The 18552-nt window shown below is 43.4% G+C and overlaps 1 protein-coding gene across 1 annotated transcript in view; it reads left to right on the forward strand.

Annotated features, from left to right (window-relative positions):
• MSN (moesin) overlaps positions 1 to 18552 on the forward strand; it is a 65198-nt gene that overhangs the window by 27224 nt on the left and 19422 nt on the right. Inside the window, exon 2 of the mRNA XM_008710661.2 lies at positions 13047 to 13130. Within this exon, the coding sequence (XP_008708883.2) occupies positions 13047 to 13130 (84 nt within the window). The remainder of the gene's footprint in view (positions 1 to 13046; positions 13131 to 18552) is intronic.

Raw genomic sequence — 18552 nt, forward strand, 5'->3', positions numbered from 1 at the left:
CTTTCTTTCTTTCTTTCTTTCTTTCTTTCTTTCTTTCTTTCTTTTTCTTTCTTTCTTTCTTTTTTTAAATAATTTTTATTTTGTTATATTAGTCACCATACAGTACATCCCCAGTTTTTGATGCAATGTTCCATGATTCATTATTTGCATATAACACCCAGTGCACCATGCAATATGTGCCCTCCTTAATACCCGTCACCGGCCTATTCCAATCCCCCACCCCCTTCCCTCTGAAGCCCTCAGTTTGTTTCCCAGAGTCCACAGTCTCTCATGGTTCATCCCCCCTTCTGTTTACCTCCCCTTCATTCTTCACTTCCTTCTCCTACCGATCTTCCTATTTCTTATGTTCCATAAATGAGTGAAACCATATGATAATTGTCTTTCTCTGCTTGACTTATTTCACTTAGCATAATCTCCTCCAGTCCTGTCCATGTTGCTGCAAATGTTCCACTGGGGCTTTCTAACCCATTCCCTGCCTCACTCCAGCCTCTCTCCTGTGGTAGTGACTGGCCTGTTTCTTTCGCTTTCACTTCTCAGTCCTGGGTTCTTTACCCCCAGCTTTCCATGGCACCGGGCACGTTTAGGTGCCCTTGTTTGGCCTTTAGATGATGGAGAAGCCCTTTGGGTCATCCATTTTTTGTTGACAAGAGAGGTTTCCTCCTCCCTCGGGATGCTGGTGAGGAGAGTCAGGGATTTGTTGCTCATCAGACAGACATGGCTTTTGGCCAAGGTCACGAAGCTAAAAGATGGCAGTTGTTTCCTTTCATTGAGACTCAGTTTCCTCATTTGTAAAATGGGGCTAAAGATGCTTACCTGCATGTGTATCATGTGTTGGTAAATACTTAAAAACAAATTTTCTGGTGAAGTCAAGATTTATACTGTTTGCTGAACCCCGTGGTGTAAATACTGTCACCATGGCCGATTCCAAGGTACCAATGTGAAGTCATTGAGGGAGGAATTGTAAAGAGATGCACATGATCAGGGCTAGTGTGAGCTGGTTCCAGTGCACCATTATTAATCACACTTATCTGAGACTTCCACCCTCATCCCCCCAACATTCTCACATCTCTCTGCAAATATAGGACTCCCTCACCATGTCTCTTCTGTTCTCCCAAGTTCCCAGATCATCCAGGAAAGGGAAAGTATCATTTAAGGTCTGCTCCTTGCCTGGAAACTCTCCCAGGAAAGAGTGAATATAGAGTGCTCAAGGGACAGAGAACTCAAAAAGGCCTAATTAGAACGTTTTGATCAATGTGTTTTGGCTGGTGAAGTATCTGCATCAGCTGTTTTCTCCCATTTTCTGATTCTTTTTTTGTGTCATTGTTATGTTAGTCACCATACAGTACTTCGTTAGTTTTTGATGTAGTGTTCCATGATTCATTGTTTGCATGTAATACCCAGTGCTCATTGCAATACATGACCTCCTTAATACCCATCACCAGGCTAACCCATCCCTAACCCCCGCCCCTCTCAGACCTTCGGTTTGTTTCCCAGAGTCCATAGTCTCTCATGATTCATCTCCTCCTTTGATTTCCCCCCTTCACTTTTCCCTTCCTTCTCCTAAAGTCCTCCATGCTATTCCTTTCGTTCCACATATGAGTGAAACCATATGATAATTGTCTTTCTCTGCTTAACTTATTTCACTTAGCATAATCCCCTCCAGTTCCATCCATGTCGATGCAAATGGTGAGTATTCATCCTTTCTGATGGCTGAATAATATTCCATTGTATATATGTAAACCACATCTTCTTTATCCATTCGTCTGTTGAAGGGCATCTTGGCTCCTTCCACAGTTTGGCTATTGTGGACATTGCTGCTATGAACATTGGGGTGCATGTGCCCCTTCTTTTCACTACATCTGTATCTTTGGGGTAAATACCCAGCAGTGCAATTGCTGGGTCATAGTGTATCTCTATTTTTAACTTTTTGAGGAACCTCCATATCGTCTTCCAAAGTGGCTGTACCAGCCTGCATTCCCACCAACAGTGTAAGAGGGTTCCCCTTTCTCCACATCCTCTCCAACATTTGTTTGATTCTTAACTAGATATGAGGATGGTGGAAAGCTCTGGACAATGACCTGAGCATTTGGTCATTCCAGAATGCACTTAGTTTTCTGTTTGGAATTCCAAAGTCTCTCTCTCCTGCCTGTGGAGCCTGCTCTGCTGTGCTCTAACCTCAAAGTCCCTGTCATGAGGATATCTGGACCAGAGAGCAGTTTAGAAGGCTAGACCTCTGATCCAACCCCTCATCTCCTCTCAACAGTCTGTGCCAGGTGAAGTTTCTTTAAATTTCCTAAGGGATAAGAATCACCTGGGGCAAAACCTAATTCCCAAGATTCTCTTCTGGAGAGTCTGTTTCAGTAAGTTTAGAATGGGGTCCAGGAATCTGAGTTTTTAAATTAGTGCCCTAATGATTCTTATGATCCTTTAGGTTTGGGAAACACCAAATTAGCACTTCACAACACTCTGCCAGGTTGGCATCATTATGCCCACTTTACAGGTGGGAAGGTGGAGAGCTCATGGCTTTTTGGTAGAGCTGGATCTTACATATAGGTTCAGAATACAAAGCTATGTTCTTCCTACAACAGAGACATTACTTTAGTGCACAATAGTGTCTGTGGTGGGGAGTGATGATACCAAGTAGCAAGAGGCAAGGATAATCCATGCCCTATTTTACAAATAGGGAGACCAGGTTGCAGAGGGGTTTGGAGGCAGTAGCAGGACTGTTTGCATTGCTGATCTTTTGTAGAGGTGGGCTTCATTCAACTCTAGGGAGCTGTTCACCAGGCCCAGAAGCCTAAATGTCTCCATAGTTGTTCTCTGCTTGTGTTTTCCTTCCTTCAAGCATCCCTCTAACCATAGTGACAACCAGCCCATGAGAGGCTGGTTGGTTCAGGGAACTGTATTCCATGCCAGAGGTTCCCCAATCTGTCTGGGCCTTAGAATTATCTGAAATTCTTAACTTCTGATGTCCAAACCCTGCTTCTTACATAATAAATCAGAATTTCTGTGGGTGAGTTCAGGGAATCTGTATTTCAAAAATTTCCTTAGTTGATTTTGATAAGCTGGTTTGCAGACCCAGCTTGTGATTTTCCTGGATACCAGCTGAAGAAAGTTTGGAGGTCCTCGTGGGTTGTGTTGAGGGGGTAGGGATTTGTGTATTTTGGTGAAACATGATTGGAGAAAATGGCAAGGCAGAGCCCAGATTAAGGAAGATCAGACAGCTTCTGTAAAGGACAAGGTAGCATAGGTGTTCTGTTGTTTTCTACCTCTTCTCAGGGCTCTGCTTCTTGGGGAAAATTCTCATTCCTTCCAAGAGGGAAGACATTTAAAATAATGCATGCAAGGATATGTGTGTGTGTACCTGATGTGCATGGCTTCACATTGTTTAACCAGCTAGAAATCTAATCACATTTTAGAGTTTGTCCCCATAGTGAAAGAGTCCTTTATGCTGAAAGGGCTCTCTGGAGGCCTTCTTGGGGAGCCAAGAGGGTAGCCCCTCTTCAGTTGAACACATTTTCATTTTAAATCATTTCTGGGAGGTAGGATATTTGTAACAATGTAGCTAAAAACTAAAAACATGTGGTGCCTAGGTGGCTCAGTTGGTTAAGCGTCTGCCTTCGGCTCAGGTCATGATCCCAGGGTGATGGGATTCAGCCCTGCTTCCAGGCTCCCTGCTCAGCAGGGAGTCTGCTTGTCCCTCTCCCTCTGCCCTCCCCCTGTTTGTGCTCTCTCTCTCTCTCATAAATAAATGAATAAAATATTTTAAAAATATATGTCTAAAAAAGGAGGGGTCAGTAGTCATACCATTCTACTTGTAATGTGCTATATATTTTCATGTCTATTTTTTTTAACTTAAATCTCCCAATAACCTTGTTGTGAAGTTGATATTATTAAACCTGTTTTATAGATTAGGAAATTGAGTTTCAAAAAATGGAGGTCAAAGAAGCCCCAAAGCCTTTTTCTGTTATACCATGCTTCATTCCTCAAAGAGCTGAGACAGTTATTTCTGGGACAAGGACTCCAATTTTGTGGGTTCCCCAGATACGGGGTTTGCTGTTGGCTTACCAGTAGGGTGGACATAAAGCTGACCTTGGCCTACCTCTGAGGTTAAAAACATCTTTTTGACTTGGCCTGGAAGCTTCCTCCTGTCCCTGCAGAGTTCACTGATCCTGGCTTCAGCAGTTTTTAACACCCAGAAGCATAAGACAGGGCAGAAATCCCATGAACGTTAGATATAACTCAAGCTGAGGCTTGGGTCAGCCCTGGTGTGCTTCAGAGCTGTGATGCTGGTGGTTCCAGGGGTGTGTTCCTGAGCAGAGAAAGTAGAGCCTTCTTCTGGTGCTCCGGGCAGACCTGGCATCTCTAGGTAGCTGCAAATGGTCTGTGTTTCCAGCCTACAGATACTTCTTATGAAACTTGCAGGCAGGAAGCTGGGTCAAGCAGGAAACTGATGTGAAAGACTGAAATCCAGCAGGGTGTAGCCCCAAAGAGGGGCTTTGCCCATTTGGGAGACTTAGTTTATTAATGATGGGCCCTGTCCCCTTTTATTTCAGCAGATTCAGAGTCTTAGGAGAATTGAAGAACCTGTTATCCTTAGCTATGAAGATATAAATCTGTTCCTCAGATTCCCTGCCTCTTTCCCTATTGCATCCCACCCTCTCCTCACCAACCTCCAGCTCAGATCTTGGCTGTGTCTGCTATTGGGGAACTTCCCAATCAGTTGCTATCCAAGTTTTTGCAAAATAAGCTGTCTTAGAAACAAGGGATCTTTGAGTTCTCCTCTATGGTGTTAATGAAAGTTTTAGTCTCCCTAGAATGAGTGTTGGTGAATGTCTCAGAGCCTGAAAGTTAGGCCTGCCCTCTGTTGAAAGCTAGACTTCCAAGCCATGCCAGCTTGGAGTTTTTCATGGAAGCAAGATGGCCCAGCTTCCTCCACATAGTCTTCATAGTCCTCAGCAGTGGTTCACCTGAGGTATCTACTGTTTCTAAGTGCCAGGGTGGTTCTATAGCTTATTAAATGGCCACTGGATCAAGAGCCAGGTTTTTAATCGCTGATCACATGCTGCCTAGCAGCAGTGTGACTCTGGGACAATGCCTCTCCTTTTCTGGACCTCAGTTTCCCCAGATGTTATGTTGCAGAGTTTGAACCAAATGATCTCTAAGGTTCCTTTCAGGTCTGACAGTTTGGGATTCTGGACTGTTTATTCTCTTGGAGAACAGGGATGAGAAGTTCAGAAGGATGCTATTCTGGAGGAGCCAGATGAGATTCTAGAATGAGTGAATTTAAATCTTGAGGAACTGTAAAGAGTAGGAATGGTTATGCTGAGAAACTGGTGGGACAGCCACTGTAGCTAAGAAGGAGAGATGAGCTGGGGTGGGGGTTAAGGGAGTAGGTGTTGTTTGATCCTGGAGTATGGTTTGGTTGAGGTGATTCTGAGAATACATCCTAGAGTTAGGTGCAAATGGCGAAAAGCTAGTTTACTTCCTGATATTCATGTGTTGAGAGGGGGACTCTACCTCAGTCTGAGCTTGATCAAAAGGCCATACAATTAAGGATGGATTAATGGGGAAGCTGCAGCTCGCTAAGGTAGTCTCATTGTTTCTGACCTTTACAGCTTTGGCCTCTGCTCTGAACTATCATTCTTATAGTGACTAGGTATGTTCTTATTGCTAAGAGTGATTAGTTACATGTGGGGGTTACTCCCCCAAATATATAGTTTACTGGTGGAGTAACACCCCATTTCCAATATGCCCTTGTCTCCCAGTGCTTCTTGGGGACCTTTTGGAGGGCAGGGCTGAGCCAAAGCAAGTAAAAGGGGAATCCTTGTCTCCCATGGCCTTTGCAACAATTGAAGTGGTTGAAGAACTGCTGACCCATTCAGATATGGGTGTGCATGGTGTTGGATGAGGCTCTCCTTTCCAAAACTACTGGGAAAAGGCACAGGCATAGGAAGGGTTAACCCCAGGCAGGTCTTGATGACTGTGTTAAGGGTCTAGAGATGGGCAGGAAGAGGTCAGAACAGATACCATTCCAGGTACCATTTCCAAGTCAACAGTGGCTGAGTTGCTGGGAAGTGAGTGAGTCAGTGGAGGAGGGGGAGGAGGAGAGGGAGAATGCCTCCTAGGCTGGAGATTCAAAGCAACCCTTGTTTTCTCCCTTATGGAAAACAGCTGCTTGAGGCAGTGCTGTCATCCCAAGAGGCAAGACAGACCAGGCCTTGCCCTGCCCTGCCCTGCCCTCGCCTCAGTTTTGGCAGCAGGAAATGGTGGGTGCTGGAGCCTAAATAATGGGGATTAGGTAGTTTGAGTAACACTGTGGTGACTGTTCTCTGTCCAGTGAAGCGACTGAAGTTCTGGGGTTGCCTTGGTAAGGCTTGTCCTGCCTTTGTCCCCCTCACCCACTTGCCTTTGTCTTCTTCATACCAGCAGCTCCACTGAAATGCCAGAGCGGGTGGGCCCTTGAGGAGAATGGGGAGGTGGCAGGTGGGGTGAGGTCATTGAGCTCAGACACAAACTGGGCTGACTCACAAGCTCTGCCCCTGCGAGGGGGCCTTCCCAAGGAGTGCTTCCCAGATGTGCTCAGGCTTTCAATGCCAGAGTGTTTGGGCCTTGGCCAAAATAGTTGCCAAGGCAGTGTCTGAAGACAGCAGTGAAACCAGCATGACCAGAGAGGTGGGTGGAGTCATGGAAGGAGCTCCGGGAATGTCTATAATACGAGTCTTCCTCACTTGCTGGCTGAGTAAATTTGGCTTCAGTGATGTTAAGTGAGACTGTGGGTGATGGGGCTTGGCACATAGTTAGTATTCACTAAGTGTTCATTTCCATCCTTCTGTCACCTGCCTCTGTGTATTTCAGTTTCATCATCCATGAAGTGGGGCCAGTAATTTTAATTCTGGCTTACATGTCCATGCTTTAGGCAAGTTACTTGTGGTTATTCAACTCTCTCTACTTTCTCCTCTGCCCCAAACTCCTTTCCAGGCAGAGCCATCTTGTAGTTCAGTGATATGCGACAAGTGAGGGGAAACATTGCCTTGATCTACTCACTGTTGTCTGGCTGCTGCTTACCTGGATGTTCCTGGCTCTAGGAAAAGAGAGGGTTGGTCTTTTCTTTGAAGCTGACCAGGCCCAGAGTCCAAAGTAACCCAGCTTCTGCAGCATCTGGCCTGGTTATTTTTTTTTTTCTAGACCAGCCAATTAGGGACACAGGAGAGATCTCAGTTTGTTGAGGGCTTTGGATGGCAGACCACTAAGATAGGTTTGTTAGTGTCCAGTGAAGAGCATTGGTGTGGGAAGTGTCTGTGTTCCATTGTTCAATAAATAACAGTATACTTATTGTTCTTGGGCTAAAGGTAGGAGGGCTAGTGTATATGAGAGAGTGACACCGTCCCTACCACACCCAAACTTTTTTGTTGTTGTTCCCTACACGGTCTTTAAACTCAGGCTGTGCCTAGATCCTCAGGGACAGGGTTTGGAAGGGATTTAATTCTCTACATATTGAAATGATACCCCACCCAGGCCAGTTCCTCCACTCCTGCCAAGCTGAGGGGCTGTCCCAGAACTTTCTGCTGACTTTGGAAGTTTTATTTTCAGGTTGTTGCCTTCCAAACTAGACCACCCTCTTCTCATTGAAATTGCAAAGACCAGGCCTCAAAGGAAGGCAGTGGGTACCTACTAGGATGAGCATCCAGTTGGCCCTGTGTGGCAGTGGGTCTGGGCATGCAGCTCATCTTACACACTTGGGTTCCAGATTAGTCTAAGGAAGAACAAGGGATCTTCTTTGATCAAGACTCCTGTTCTACCTATTACCTTCAGGCCCCAGCTATGTTATTACCCTTATTCATCCCTACCTCTGACACACAGAAAACAGGAGAGTACAGACCTATGAACCTGTCCTCATGACTCACATTTTCTTCTGAATTAAGTGGTGGCAAGAATAGAAGTCCCTTTGTGTTTGCTTTTCTTTCTATTTTTTGTTTTTAAACTTATGATTATTTGTCCTCAATGAAATTCAGGAGATCTTAGGCTGTTCTCCCTGGAGTAGCAGCCACTGTGGAAATGGCAGAAACCCTGGGCAGGGATTCTGGGGAAGTAGGTTCCAGTTTGGTTTCAGCTGGACAGCTTTAGATTTTAGGAGAGCCCTTATTCTGGGGTCATGCTGTATTTAGGAGGAAGGAAGCATAGACAACACTAGCACGGATGACATGCTTATTCCTAACCCAGGCTGGGTCCTGTTCTAACAATTGATTTATTCAAGTAACATTTCTTTAACAAATATTTGACTTAAATATTTGGCCTTGTGAGCTAGGCTCTAAAGATGTTACATTGATATGACCTGTGATTGACACTGGCTTATTAACTTTGAAAATTCTTCCCAAAGGTGTGAATTAAAGGGAACTCCTAGGCCGTGGAATGTTTCCCTGGAATCCTACCTCTTTCATCAGTTTCCTCCCTGGGCACCTTCTTCCAAAAAACCGTGTTCTGATTCTGCCCCCTCTGCTCAGAATCTCCAGGCTGGCTGGCCACTGCCAACAGGATTAAGGCCCAACTTTCTAGCATAGCCTTCAAGGCCGTCCACTTACCTTCCCAGCCTCTCTGCCTACTCTTCACTGTGTAGGCCTCATTCACCCTGGAGCAGACCTGCTTCTAAATGGGCCATCTCCATCCCTATCTCATTCTGGGCCACTGCACACACTAATTTCTCTACCTGGGACATTTAGGTGTTATTCCCCCCATCCTGCACTCTCCCTTTAAAAAAAATGCAGCTTATCCTTGTGGACCAGTGCAAATATCATTTTGAACTCTGGTTTCTTATCTCCACAAAAGGTTTCTTCTGTTCTGCTATGGCACTTCTCAGGGTTTTCCTTGTATATTATAGTTTTCCTATTATTCAAAAAGTGCCTTGGGGTCAGGGACAGGTCCTACAGCTCTACTCTAACGTTCCTTAATGTTCCTTAAAGGTAGTGTTCCTTTAATATTGGGTGAATTGAAATAAATTTATAGGAAGCTCCTTAACCTAGAATCTTAGGCCTTCATGGTGGTCTATGGATATAATCGGAAGTGGGAAAGATCTATGAACCTGGATTGAGAAAAATTACATATTTGTTTTTACTAACCTCTCACTGAGACTTAGACCTCCTTCAATTATGAATACAGGCAAAATTGCACTACTAAGTATTTACCCCAAAGATACAGATGTAGTGAAAAGAAGGGGCACATGCACCCCGATGTTCATAGCAGCAATGTCCACAATAGCCAAATTGTGGAAGGAGCCGAGATGTCCTTCAACAGATGGATAAAGAAGACATGGTTCGTATATACAATGGAATATTACTCAGCCATCAGAAAGGTTGAATACCTACCATTTGCATCGACATGGATGGAACTGGAAGGGATTATTCTAAGTGAAATAAGTCAAGCAAAGAAAGACAAATATCATACGGTTTCACTTATATGTGGAACATAAGAAATAATGTGGAGGACCACAGGGGAAGGGAGGGAAATCTGAATGGGAAGAAATCAGAGAGAGAGAGACAAACCATGAGAGACTCTGGACTCTGGGAAACAAACTGAGGGTTACAGAATGGGAGGTGGTTGGGGAATGGGGGGATGGGATAACCAGGTAATAGATATCAAAGAGGGCACATGTGATGATAAGCACTGGGTATTATGCGCAACTAATGAATTGTTGAACACTGCATCAAAAACTAACGGTGCACTATATGTTGGCTAATTGAATGTAACAAATAAAACAAAATAAAAGAAAAATACAAACCCTAGAATCTACAAAGGAAAATAATGACAAATTGATTATGTAAAAAATACTATAGGAAAAAAATTGCTTAAAGATATAACACAAATAACAAACTGAGAAAAAAATATTTATCCAACCTATGACCAAACATGAACTTCCTTAATATATAATAGATACATACTAATTAGTTAATAGATAAAGAGAACAGCCCAATAGAAAAATAGACCAAGGACAATAAATTAAACTGCTAATAAACATAATTATTTTTAATGAGAAAGCTCAACTCACTGTTGTATAAACAAAATATAATTTTTATTTTTCCAAAAAAACTCTAATATGTTGGCTAATTGAACTTAATTTAAAAATGCAAAATAGAACAGAAATGTAAATGACAGAATGAGGAGAGCTTCAGAGCTGATGAAGGCATGGAGGTGTTGGGAAGGTGGCCCAGCTGGAGAAGGCATGGAAGCTCTGTATCCCCCCACCCCCTGCCTACCTTGCCCTGTGCATGTCTTCCATTTGGCTGTTTCTGAGTTACATCTGTTTCTATAAACCAGTAAATGAAAAAAAATGAATACAGGCAATAAAAGAAGTGGTAAAAATAGCAGGACCTGTGACTGTCAGTAATGGAAATCTAAGAAACTTTATATCACAATTTTTTGCTGAGGTTTAATTTTTATTTTATTTAAAAATTTATTATTATAGTTGATATACAATGTTATATTAGTTTCAAGTGTACAACATAGTGATTTGACAATTCAATACATTGCTCAATTCTCTAGTTATTGCAGATTTCTCAAAATATTGCTGTGCTCAACACAATGTTGACGTTAACAGTGGTAATAATAAGATACAGTGGTAGGCAATTACTTAATATCATAAAAAGCACATATTTTTATAACTATTTCAATATAATTGGTTTCTTTGTATCACTTTATTTTATGCATTTACAAATATTCTGAAACGGGGTCTATAGACTCACCAGACAGCCCAGAAGGGTCCATGGCACAGTAAAAAGAACAAGGTATAAAATCTTCCCACTGCTGGATCTTTAGCCTATGCTAGATCTCTGTATTTCTTATATCCCCATGCTTAGAACTGCTCATTTAACCATCTTCTGAGTACCTACTGAGTCTTGGGTACTGGAGAGGTAACTCAAAGTAAGACAGAAACCTTGAGGTGATAATGAAGTCTAGATAATTACTAGTCCAGTGTACTAAAGGCCCTACTGGCACTTTTCTACTCTTTGCTATCTCCTCAGTCATTGGTGTTTTGAGGTCTCCCTTGACTCAGCTCAAGGGTGATTTGAGGCTAGATGTTGAGGCCAAATTCCAGCAAATCGGGCCTCATTCTCTCTACCTTATGAAGGCCCATTCTACGGAGGTCACTGGATTGGCAGGAAGCCTAGGATTAACACCAAGTCAAGGTGGCTAATCTTGCCCGTTGTCTCCCTCTGGAGTAACTTGCCTTACTTGTTCCTGCCTTCAGGGCCTTTCCTGTCCCATTGTCAATCTTGAAATAGATTTCCTCCCTGGCTCCCTAGTGGCATTTATTTACAAAGTTGTTCCCCAGTCATGGTCCTCATCAGAATTGTTCAGCTGGCAAAATGGCTGTTCGGCCCCCTCTTCCCCGCTAACTGACCCCTATGCTCAGGAAAGACCCAGAGGTGTCAAAGACTGATAAGGCTTAATGTCTTACCCATTCCATGGGGATTTGCATTTTTGATAATTCTATTTTTAGTCTCCAACCAATAGTATAAGTAGTATATAAACATCTTAGAAAATGTAGATTAGGCTTTTTTTTTTTTAAGTTTAAAGAAGGGAGAACACACTCATCACCACCCTAAAACCAAGCCTGATTAACCCTTGGGCATGATTCCAATAATTATCTCTCTGTGCATACTTTTTATAGAATTGAGCTCATGTAATCTTGTTGCTTATCCTTCCTTGCTTAATATTACTGAAGTATTTTCCCTGGGCATGAAATAGTTTTCAAAATATTTTATAGGGCCTTATATAACAAGCCAGGTTTTGGCTGTACTATATAGAGTACTTACGCAAAATGTACCAAAATTTAAAGAATTAATCTTTGATTTCTTCTCATGGGAGATATTTTGCACTTTGATGTACAAAGGGTTTAGTGTATTGGTTTAAATTGAGGTTTGGACTTAGGTTTGAATTTAAACCCTGTCTTCCCCACTTACTAGTGATATGACTTTAGACAAATATTTATTTCTTCATCCCTGATGTGGAGATAACATTATCTACTTCACAAGGTGATTGTTGATGTTGAATGGAATTATGCACATGAATCGCCTAGTGAGTAGCAAGTCTCCATACATGAAAGCTACTGCATATTGCTACTACTATTACTACTACTACCAAGTTTTCAGCCAAAGGAACAAATCTCTATTGATGAAATTTCAGCTATCACTGACCTGATCAGGCTAGGGGATCTATTTGTAAAAGCGGAGGGTACTTTTTCTAGTGGCTATAAAATTGTGTGTGTGGTTACCTCTTATTTTCATTGGTGCCTGTCCCTTTGCCTTTTCCCTTCTGCTGTCTCGGCTTTGGTAGCATCTCTGTGTTACTCACACCTACCTTTGCTAAGACCACTTTTCTCTTTTGTGCTTAGGGAGACCAATGAGACATAAATGCAAGCAGTGTTAGCAATGCATGTCAGTATATAGAACCATAGACACCAGCATTGAAATGGTGGTCATCACCTAGTGTAATTGACACACATACCCCCCCCCCCGCATTACTACTGTTGTACAGATGAAGTGAACTAGGGCCCAGGAAGGAGATAAGACTTACCCGAGTTTGTAGATTGAGACAGTTGCAGTGCTAGGCTTGGAACCCAGTGTTCTTTATCTTGCCCTTAACTTGTGTCTGCAAAGACCAGTACTGTAGATAATCCAGACTGTGGATCAGAGGTGGGAAGAGAATGCTGTGGGCCTAGAGCTGGCTGGTGTAGCAGGGGAAGACTTCCTGGAAGAAGTACAGTCAGCACTTGCTTCCTCTTGATAGTAGGCTGATTTGCATTTATGTGTTTGCCCCTTGGTAAGCATTGCTCTGTGGCTATGTTTTTTGTCTTCATAAGCTGGTTGGGAGCCAGGGCCTGGTTATTGTTTATTTATTTCAATATTCTCCCTTCTTTCCCACCGATATCTAAGTTGCTCAGATTCTTAGCATCCTAGTTCCCTCTTCTGTGGTTGAACAGATACACTTGTCCCAGGTTCTACTAAGCACAGAGCCAGATAACTAACTTTCCTCTTTTGATCTCATCCTAGATCAATGTGCGTGTGACCACCATGGATGCAGAGCTGGAGTTTGCCATCCAGCCCAACACCACCGGCAAACAACTGTTTGACCAGGTAAGGGAGGGACCATTTGTTTCTTTGCCTCTTCCACTTCTTCTAATAGTTTCCACCACAATGCCCACTTCTTGGGGATCTCTTCTCCTACACGCTCCTCCAAGATAGGCCCAAACAAAGTCTGACCCCCTAAGGAGGCAAAGGTTAACTTTGGCAGCCTGCACCTCGGATGGCTCCAATTAATCCTATCCTTGGTCCTGAACATGGTAGAAAAGAGAAGTGAGCAGGGTATGACTCTGTATTAGGTGCTCTAAAAATGTTAGCACATGGAACCTTCCTCTCAACTCTGAAAGATGCAAGTGATCTCTTCCCCATTTTAATGATGAGACTCATAAATTAAATAACTTATTGTATCTAGCCAGTATCTGGCTGGGATTTCAATGCTGCATTCCATGGCCTCTGTCACATATTTTTTTTTTTTTTTTTTGCTTCCTAGTAGAAGGAAACCAACGTATTCTCCCTGCGGTAGTGTGCTCTATGTACATTTCCTTCAAAAGAATATTGGGACTTAGGACACCACTGGGAGTGGTAAATGCATTATGAGGGTACTTCATACCCTGCAGTCATGCCATGGAGGTAATGCTGATGTGTCATTCCCATCTCCAACGCAAGGGATATCCCTTCACAGGGGAGTCACTATAATCAGAAGGGATATGCTATATATAATCTAATAGTCAGGTGGGGGCCACAGAATCTTTCAGCATTCAAAGACTCTCCAAGGGCCAAGAGAATGTGCCATCTGTGACCAGACTTCTTGGAGTGAAAATGGGGTTCCCATTTCCACAGACTGGGATCCCTTCAGATGGGTCATTATCCCATTTCCCTACCAGTTTCTGGTGAGGTGGGGGTCTGATATTGTCTAGAGTATGTTACCTTGATGGATTTTCCAGGCCCTCTTTCTCATTTGCCCTCTGAGTCCCTCTATTGTCTAAGAACTTAGCCAGAGCTGGGGAGGGAAAGGAAGAAAGCCTCCTTCGGCCTCTTCTCAGACTCCTTCCCAGACCCCTGGTTCTACACATTACCCTTCTCAAGCCAAATGATGCCATCCCCTATCTTCAACACTGGGGGCTTTGTTCATTTGCATTGGAGGGGGATAACTGTGGAGGCAGGGTGAGGAAGGCATCATTTAGAACCTAGGGCAGAAAAATTCTTGAACAAAGAGGCTTATTAACTTCAAAAAGCCACAAGGCATGGTCATTCTTTGTTCGTGTTGGTTTGATTTGTGTACTGTGGGTGTTGTTCTGTAGAAAGCCCAGATGGTAGGGAGCCCTGGACAGATGGTATGCTAGTTGTGAAAGCAACTACTTCCCAAACAAAACCTTAGAGAGTCTTGAATCTTTCATACTGGCTGGAGAGAAGAAAGGCAGAAAACCAGTAAGTTCATGACTTCTCGTCTGGAAGATCAGTGTTGTTTTGACAAATATCGTTTATTGAGCACTTACTATGGACTAGCCTTGGCTAGGTGCTTTAATTCTTGCAATCATCCTGCCTCTGAGAGGTAAAAGAACATACTCCAGGTTATGCAGTTAGTAAGTTGTAATATGGGGTTTCAAATACAGCTCTGGGGGTGCCTGGGTGGCACAGTGTTAAGCGCCTGCCTTCGGCTCAGGGCATGATCCCGGCGTTATGGGATCGAGCCCCACGTCAGGCTCCTCTGCTATGAGCCTGCTTCTTCCTCTCCCACTCCCCCTGCTTGTGTTCCCTCTCTCGCTGGCTGTCTCTATCTCTGTCAAATAAATAAATAAAATCTTCATATACAGCTCTGACTGCAAAACTATAGTTTTCCCACTGCAATATTCTGCCTGAGTAATTGAGGCTGTTTGGGTTGAGAAGACTTAAGAGAAAATGTGTTCTCTGTCTTGAGATTTCTGAGGGGCTGTCATAGGAAAGAGGGAGCTGTAATGTTCTGTGAGGTAAGATGGAGCATAACTGGGACTCCATGGGTGAAAAAGGGAAAATGCTTTGAACTCAAACAAGGAGTTGAGCATCTGGCACTCTCAGGGCCAAGGCAGGTTTGGATGGGAATCCACAGAGGTATGTGTTCATAGGCTGTTGGGGAATATGATCTTTTCCCTCTCTCTAACTTGATGAGTGAGTCATAAGGGAAGAAGTCCATTCTGTCTGGCCTTTGAGAGCTATTATCAAGGAGGCCCTCCTGGTGGAATTGGGGCCTAGGAGGAAGGAGCTGGACTCCTTGGAAGGAATTGACAAAAGCTCTGGGGCCATCCTGGAACCCAGAAGTTATCTGGCCAATGACCAGAGAGGAAGCTGACTGGAGAGGAAGCACCTTCTTTGGCACCAGTAATAAATAACAGGCAACAATGGGAAGTCATAGCTCAAGGAGACATAAGACCTGGTGGGAAAGGGAAGTGTGGCCTATAGTTCCTCCGTTTACGTTTGTGAGTGTGCACACAGCTAGGAGAGAACATGTTTTGCTACAGCAATTCGGTCAGTTACCACCACTTCTAAAGCCTGAAGTTCTTCATAGGGCTCTTGATCACATAGTTGCCACTAAGGGGCAGTACCACCACCATGAGTTCCATTTTTGAGAAACTCCTGCCTGGCTCCACCCCAGCCAGGGGCTCTAACTCTACCTGCCCCTTCCCTTCAAGATATTAAGCTCTACAAGAAAGGTGAAATCTCAGAGCATCCATTTATTCATTTGTGCATTGGCTGATTCACTATTGACTGAAGGTCTACTGTGTCTCAAAAATCTCTAGACCTATTAAACACCATCTCCATCCTTAAGGACCATGGAAGTTCCTTACCTATAGAAGCAGAGAAAAGTAAATGACACAACTCTCTTCCCACATAGAATAAAACACCCTTGAAGTTCAGGTTGTGTATAGAAGTGATGTATAGTGTATAAAGTATGGGATTCAGTGTCAGCTTTGGGTTCAAATTATGTCCTGCTATTTAGTTGTGTGACCTTGGATGTCTCATTTAGCCTCTTAGTACTTTAATTTTCTCAGTAAAATGGTAACCAAACTAATTTCAGAGATTTCGTGGCTTTATTTAATCCTAAATTAGTAAAGTGTCTGGTGTATAGCAGACACTCGAATGTTGGTTGTTCTTATTAAGGGCTAAATAAGTAGTAGAAATTGCCCTGGGAGTTCAGATAAGGGAGCCATTAAATCAGGAAGCTTTTCTGGCTTGGTAAAGTCCTTAGGATTTGTGGACTTTGCATTGAAGGCAATAACCTTTTCTTCTTTTTCTTCCATTTTATTTTATAAAATAACTAACATCTACTATTTTAATAGTAATATCCCCATCTTATAGATGAAGGATTGAGGCTTACAGGGGAAAAAGACCTGTTTAAGGTTAGATAGCTAGGAAGTGGTGTAGTGGCTTGAATCAAGGCATGTATCATTTGCAGTTTTCCCAGTGCCTTTTGTCAACTGTCCTCTGTGACCTCCCCTCTCTTTGCCTGTTCCCATTCTAAGTGGAGGAAATTTGTCTCTAAACTTAGAATCCTAGCTGATCATCCTAGTTCTTATGTTCCATAGATGAGAGAAATCATATGATAAGAACTAGGATGATCGGTAGGGGAAGAAAGGGATAAAGAAAGGGGGGGTAGGGGCGCCTGGGTGGCACAGCGGTTAAGCGTCTGCCTTCAGCTCAGGGCGTGATCCCGGCGTTCTGGGATCGAGCCCCACATCAGGCTCCTCCACTATGAGCCTGCTTCTTCCTCTCCCACTCCCCCTGCTTGTGCTCCTTCTCTCGCTGGCTGTCTCTATCTCTGTCGAATAAATAAATAAAATCTTTAAAAAAAAAAGGAAAGGGGGGGTAATCATAAGGGGGAATGAAACATGAGAGACTATGGACTGAGGGCCTCAGAGGGGAGGGGGGTGGGGGAATGGGATAGACCAGTGATGGGTAGTAAGGAGGGCACGTATTACATGGTGCACTGGGTGTTATACGCAACTAATGAATCATTGAATTTTACATCGGAAACCGGGGATGTACCATATGGTGACTAACATAATATAATAAAAAATCATTAAAAAAGAAAAAAAGAATCCTAGCTGAGTGTGTTCTATGCTGTAGAGCAAGTGGCCACTTGAACACAGGCAGTGTAGAGTAGAAGAAACAGTGTTGGTGGCAGCTCCTACCAGAACTTTCCAGTTGTGCACTGATTTGCTTTCAGGTAGGTGGTTGATACAGCTGCTGCCAAGCCTGTAATGGGATCTCAGTGGGCCTTAGGTGTTTGGGCATTAACGGAATTTGCACATAATTTTTCCATGCAGTTTTCCTTTTGAGGCTCCAGCCTTGCTTCCCAATCCTGCTCTGGGCTTCTGAAGTGAATCATTATATCAATAGTTGACTTACTTAGATAGATGCATGGGGGATATGGAGAGGAGGGGTCTGGGCTCTGGAATTGACCTGATCACCCCTTCCCTCCATAGACCTCAGATGTAGGCAGCCTTCACATACAGAAGAAAGACAAAAGAGGGTTCTTTCTTACATTCAGATGTTCCTAGTAATAAGTGAGGATTTTCTCAGAGGCAAAGCTCTTCCTTTCACTGGGCTTCAGCTTTCTAGTTTGTGCTCCTTAGACCCTATAATCTTCATAGTGTGTTGTGAGGGTTTGTGTTGTGTGGCTCAATAGAATTCACAGCCAATGTCTTAAAAACTGAAGTCCTAGTTCCTGTAGGTGTATATGGCAGGTTTTAGGAGGTACACAGAGCTGTGGGATGAATTTGATTTAGTATCTTTTTTTTAAGATTTTATTTATTTATTTGTTAGAGAGAGAGAGAGAGAGAGCACAAGCACGGGGACTGGCAGGCAGAGGGAGAAGCAGGCTCCCCGCTGAGCAAGGAGCCCGATGCGGGACTCGATCCCAGGACCCTGGGATCATGAACTGAACTGAAGGCAGATGCTTAACTAATGGAGCCACCCAAGTGTCTCTTGATTTAGTATCTTGGAGCATCAATTTTACTTGTAGATGTTATCTATGTCATTATTAAAACATTGGGGGTGCCTAGGTGTCTTAGTTGGTTTAGTGTCTGACTCTTGGTTTTGGCTCAGGTCATAATCTCATGGGTTGTGGGACTCAGCCCCACTGGGGCTCCACACTAGGCCGGGAGTCTGCTTGAGGATTCTCTCCCTATGTCCTTTCCCCACTCACGCACATGTGAGCCCTCTCTCTCTTAAATAAATAAACAGATCTTAGAAAATAAAAAAAATAGATATTTAAGGAGTAGAATGTAAAATGTGCACATGTAATTAAGATTAAACCTGAGGCTTCAAAGAAATTCTGGCTTTAACTGTCTACTTCTATCCCCCTATCCTTTGTGTCCTCTGGGGTATATGCATTTATTATTTTCTGCTGCTTATGGATTTCTCCCATAGCAGCTTTGAGAAATGCTAGCTCAGGCCAGATAAGTTGGCTGTCTGGGATCAAAGGGAGTCAAGAATATAT

This window comes from Ursus maritimus (assembly GCF_017311325.1).
Source record: "Ursus maritimus isolate PB19 chromosome X unlocalized genomic scaffold, ASM1731132v1 scaffold_X1, whole genome shotgun sequence".
Classification (NCBI taxonomy): Eukaryota; Metazoa; Chordata; class Mammalia; order Carnivora; family Ursidae; genus Ursus; species Ursus maritimus.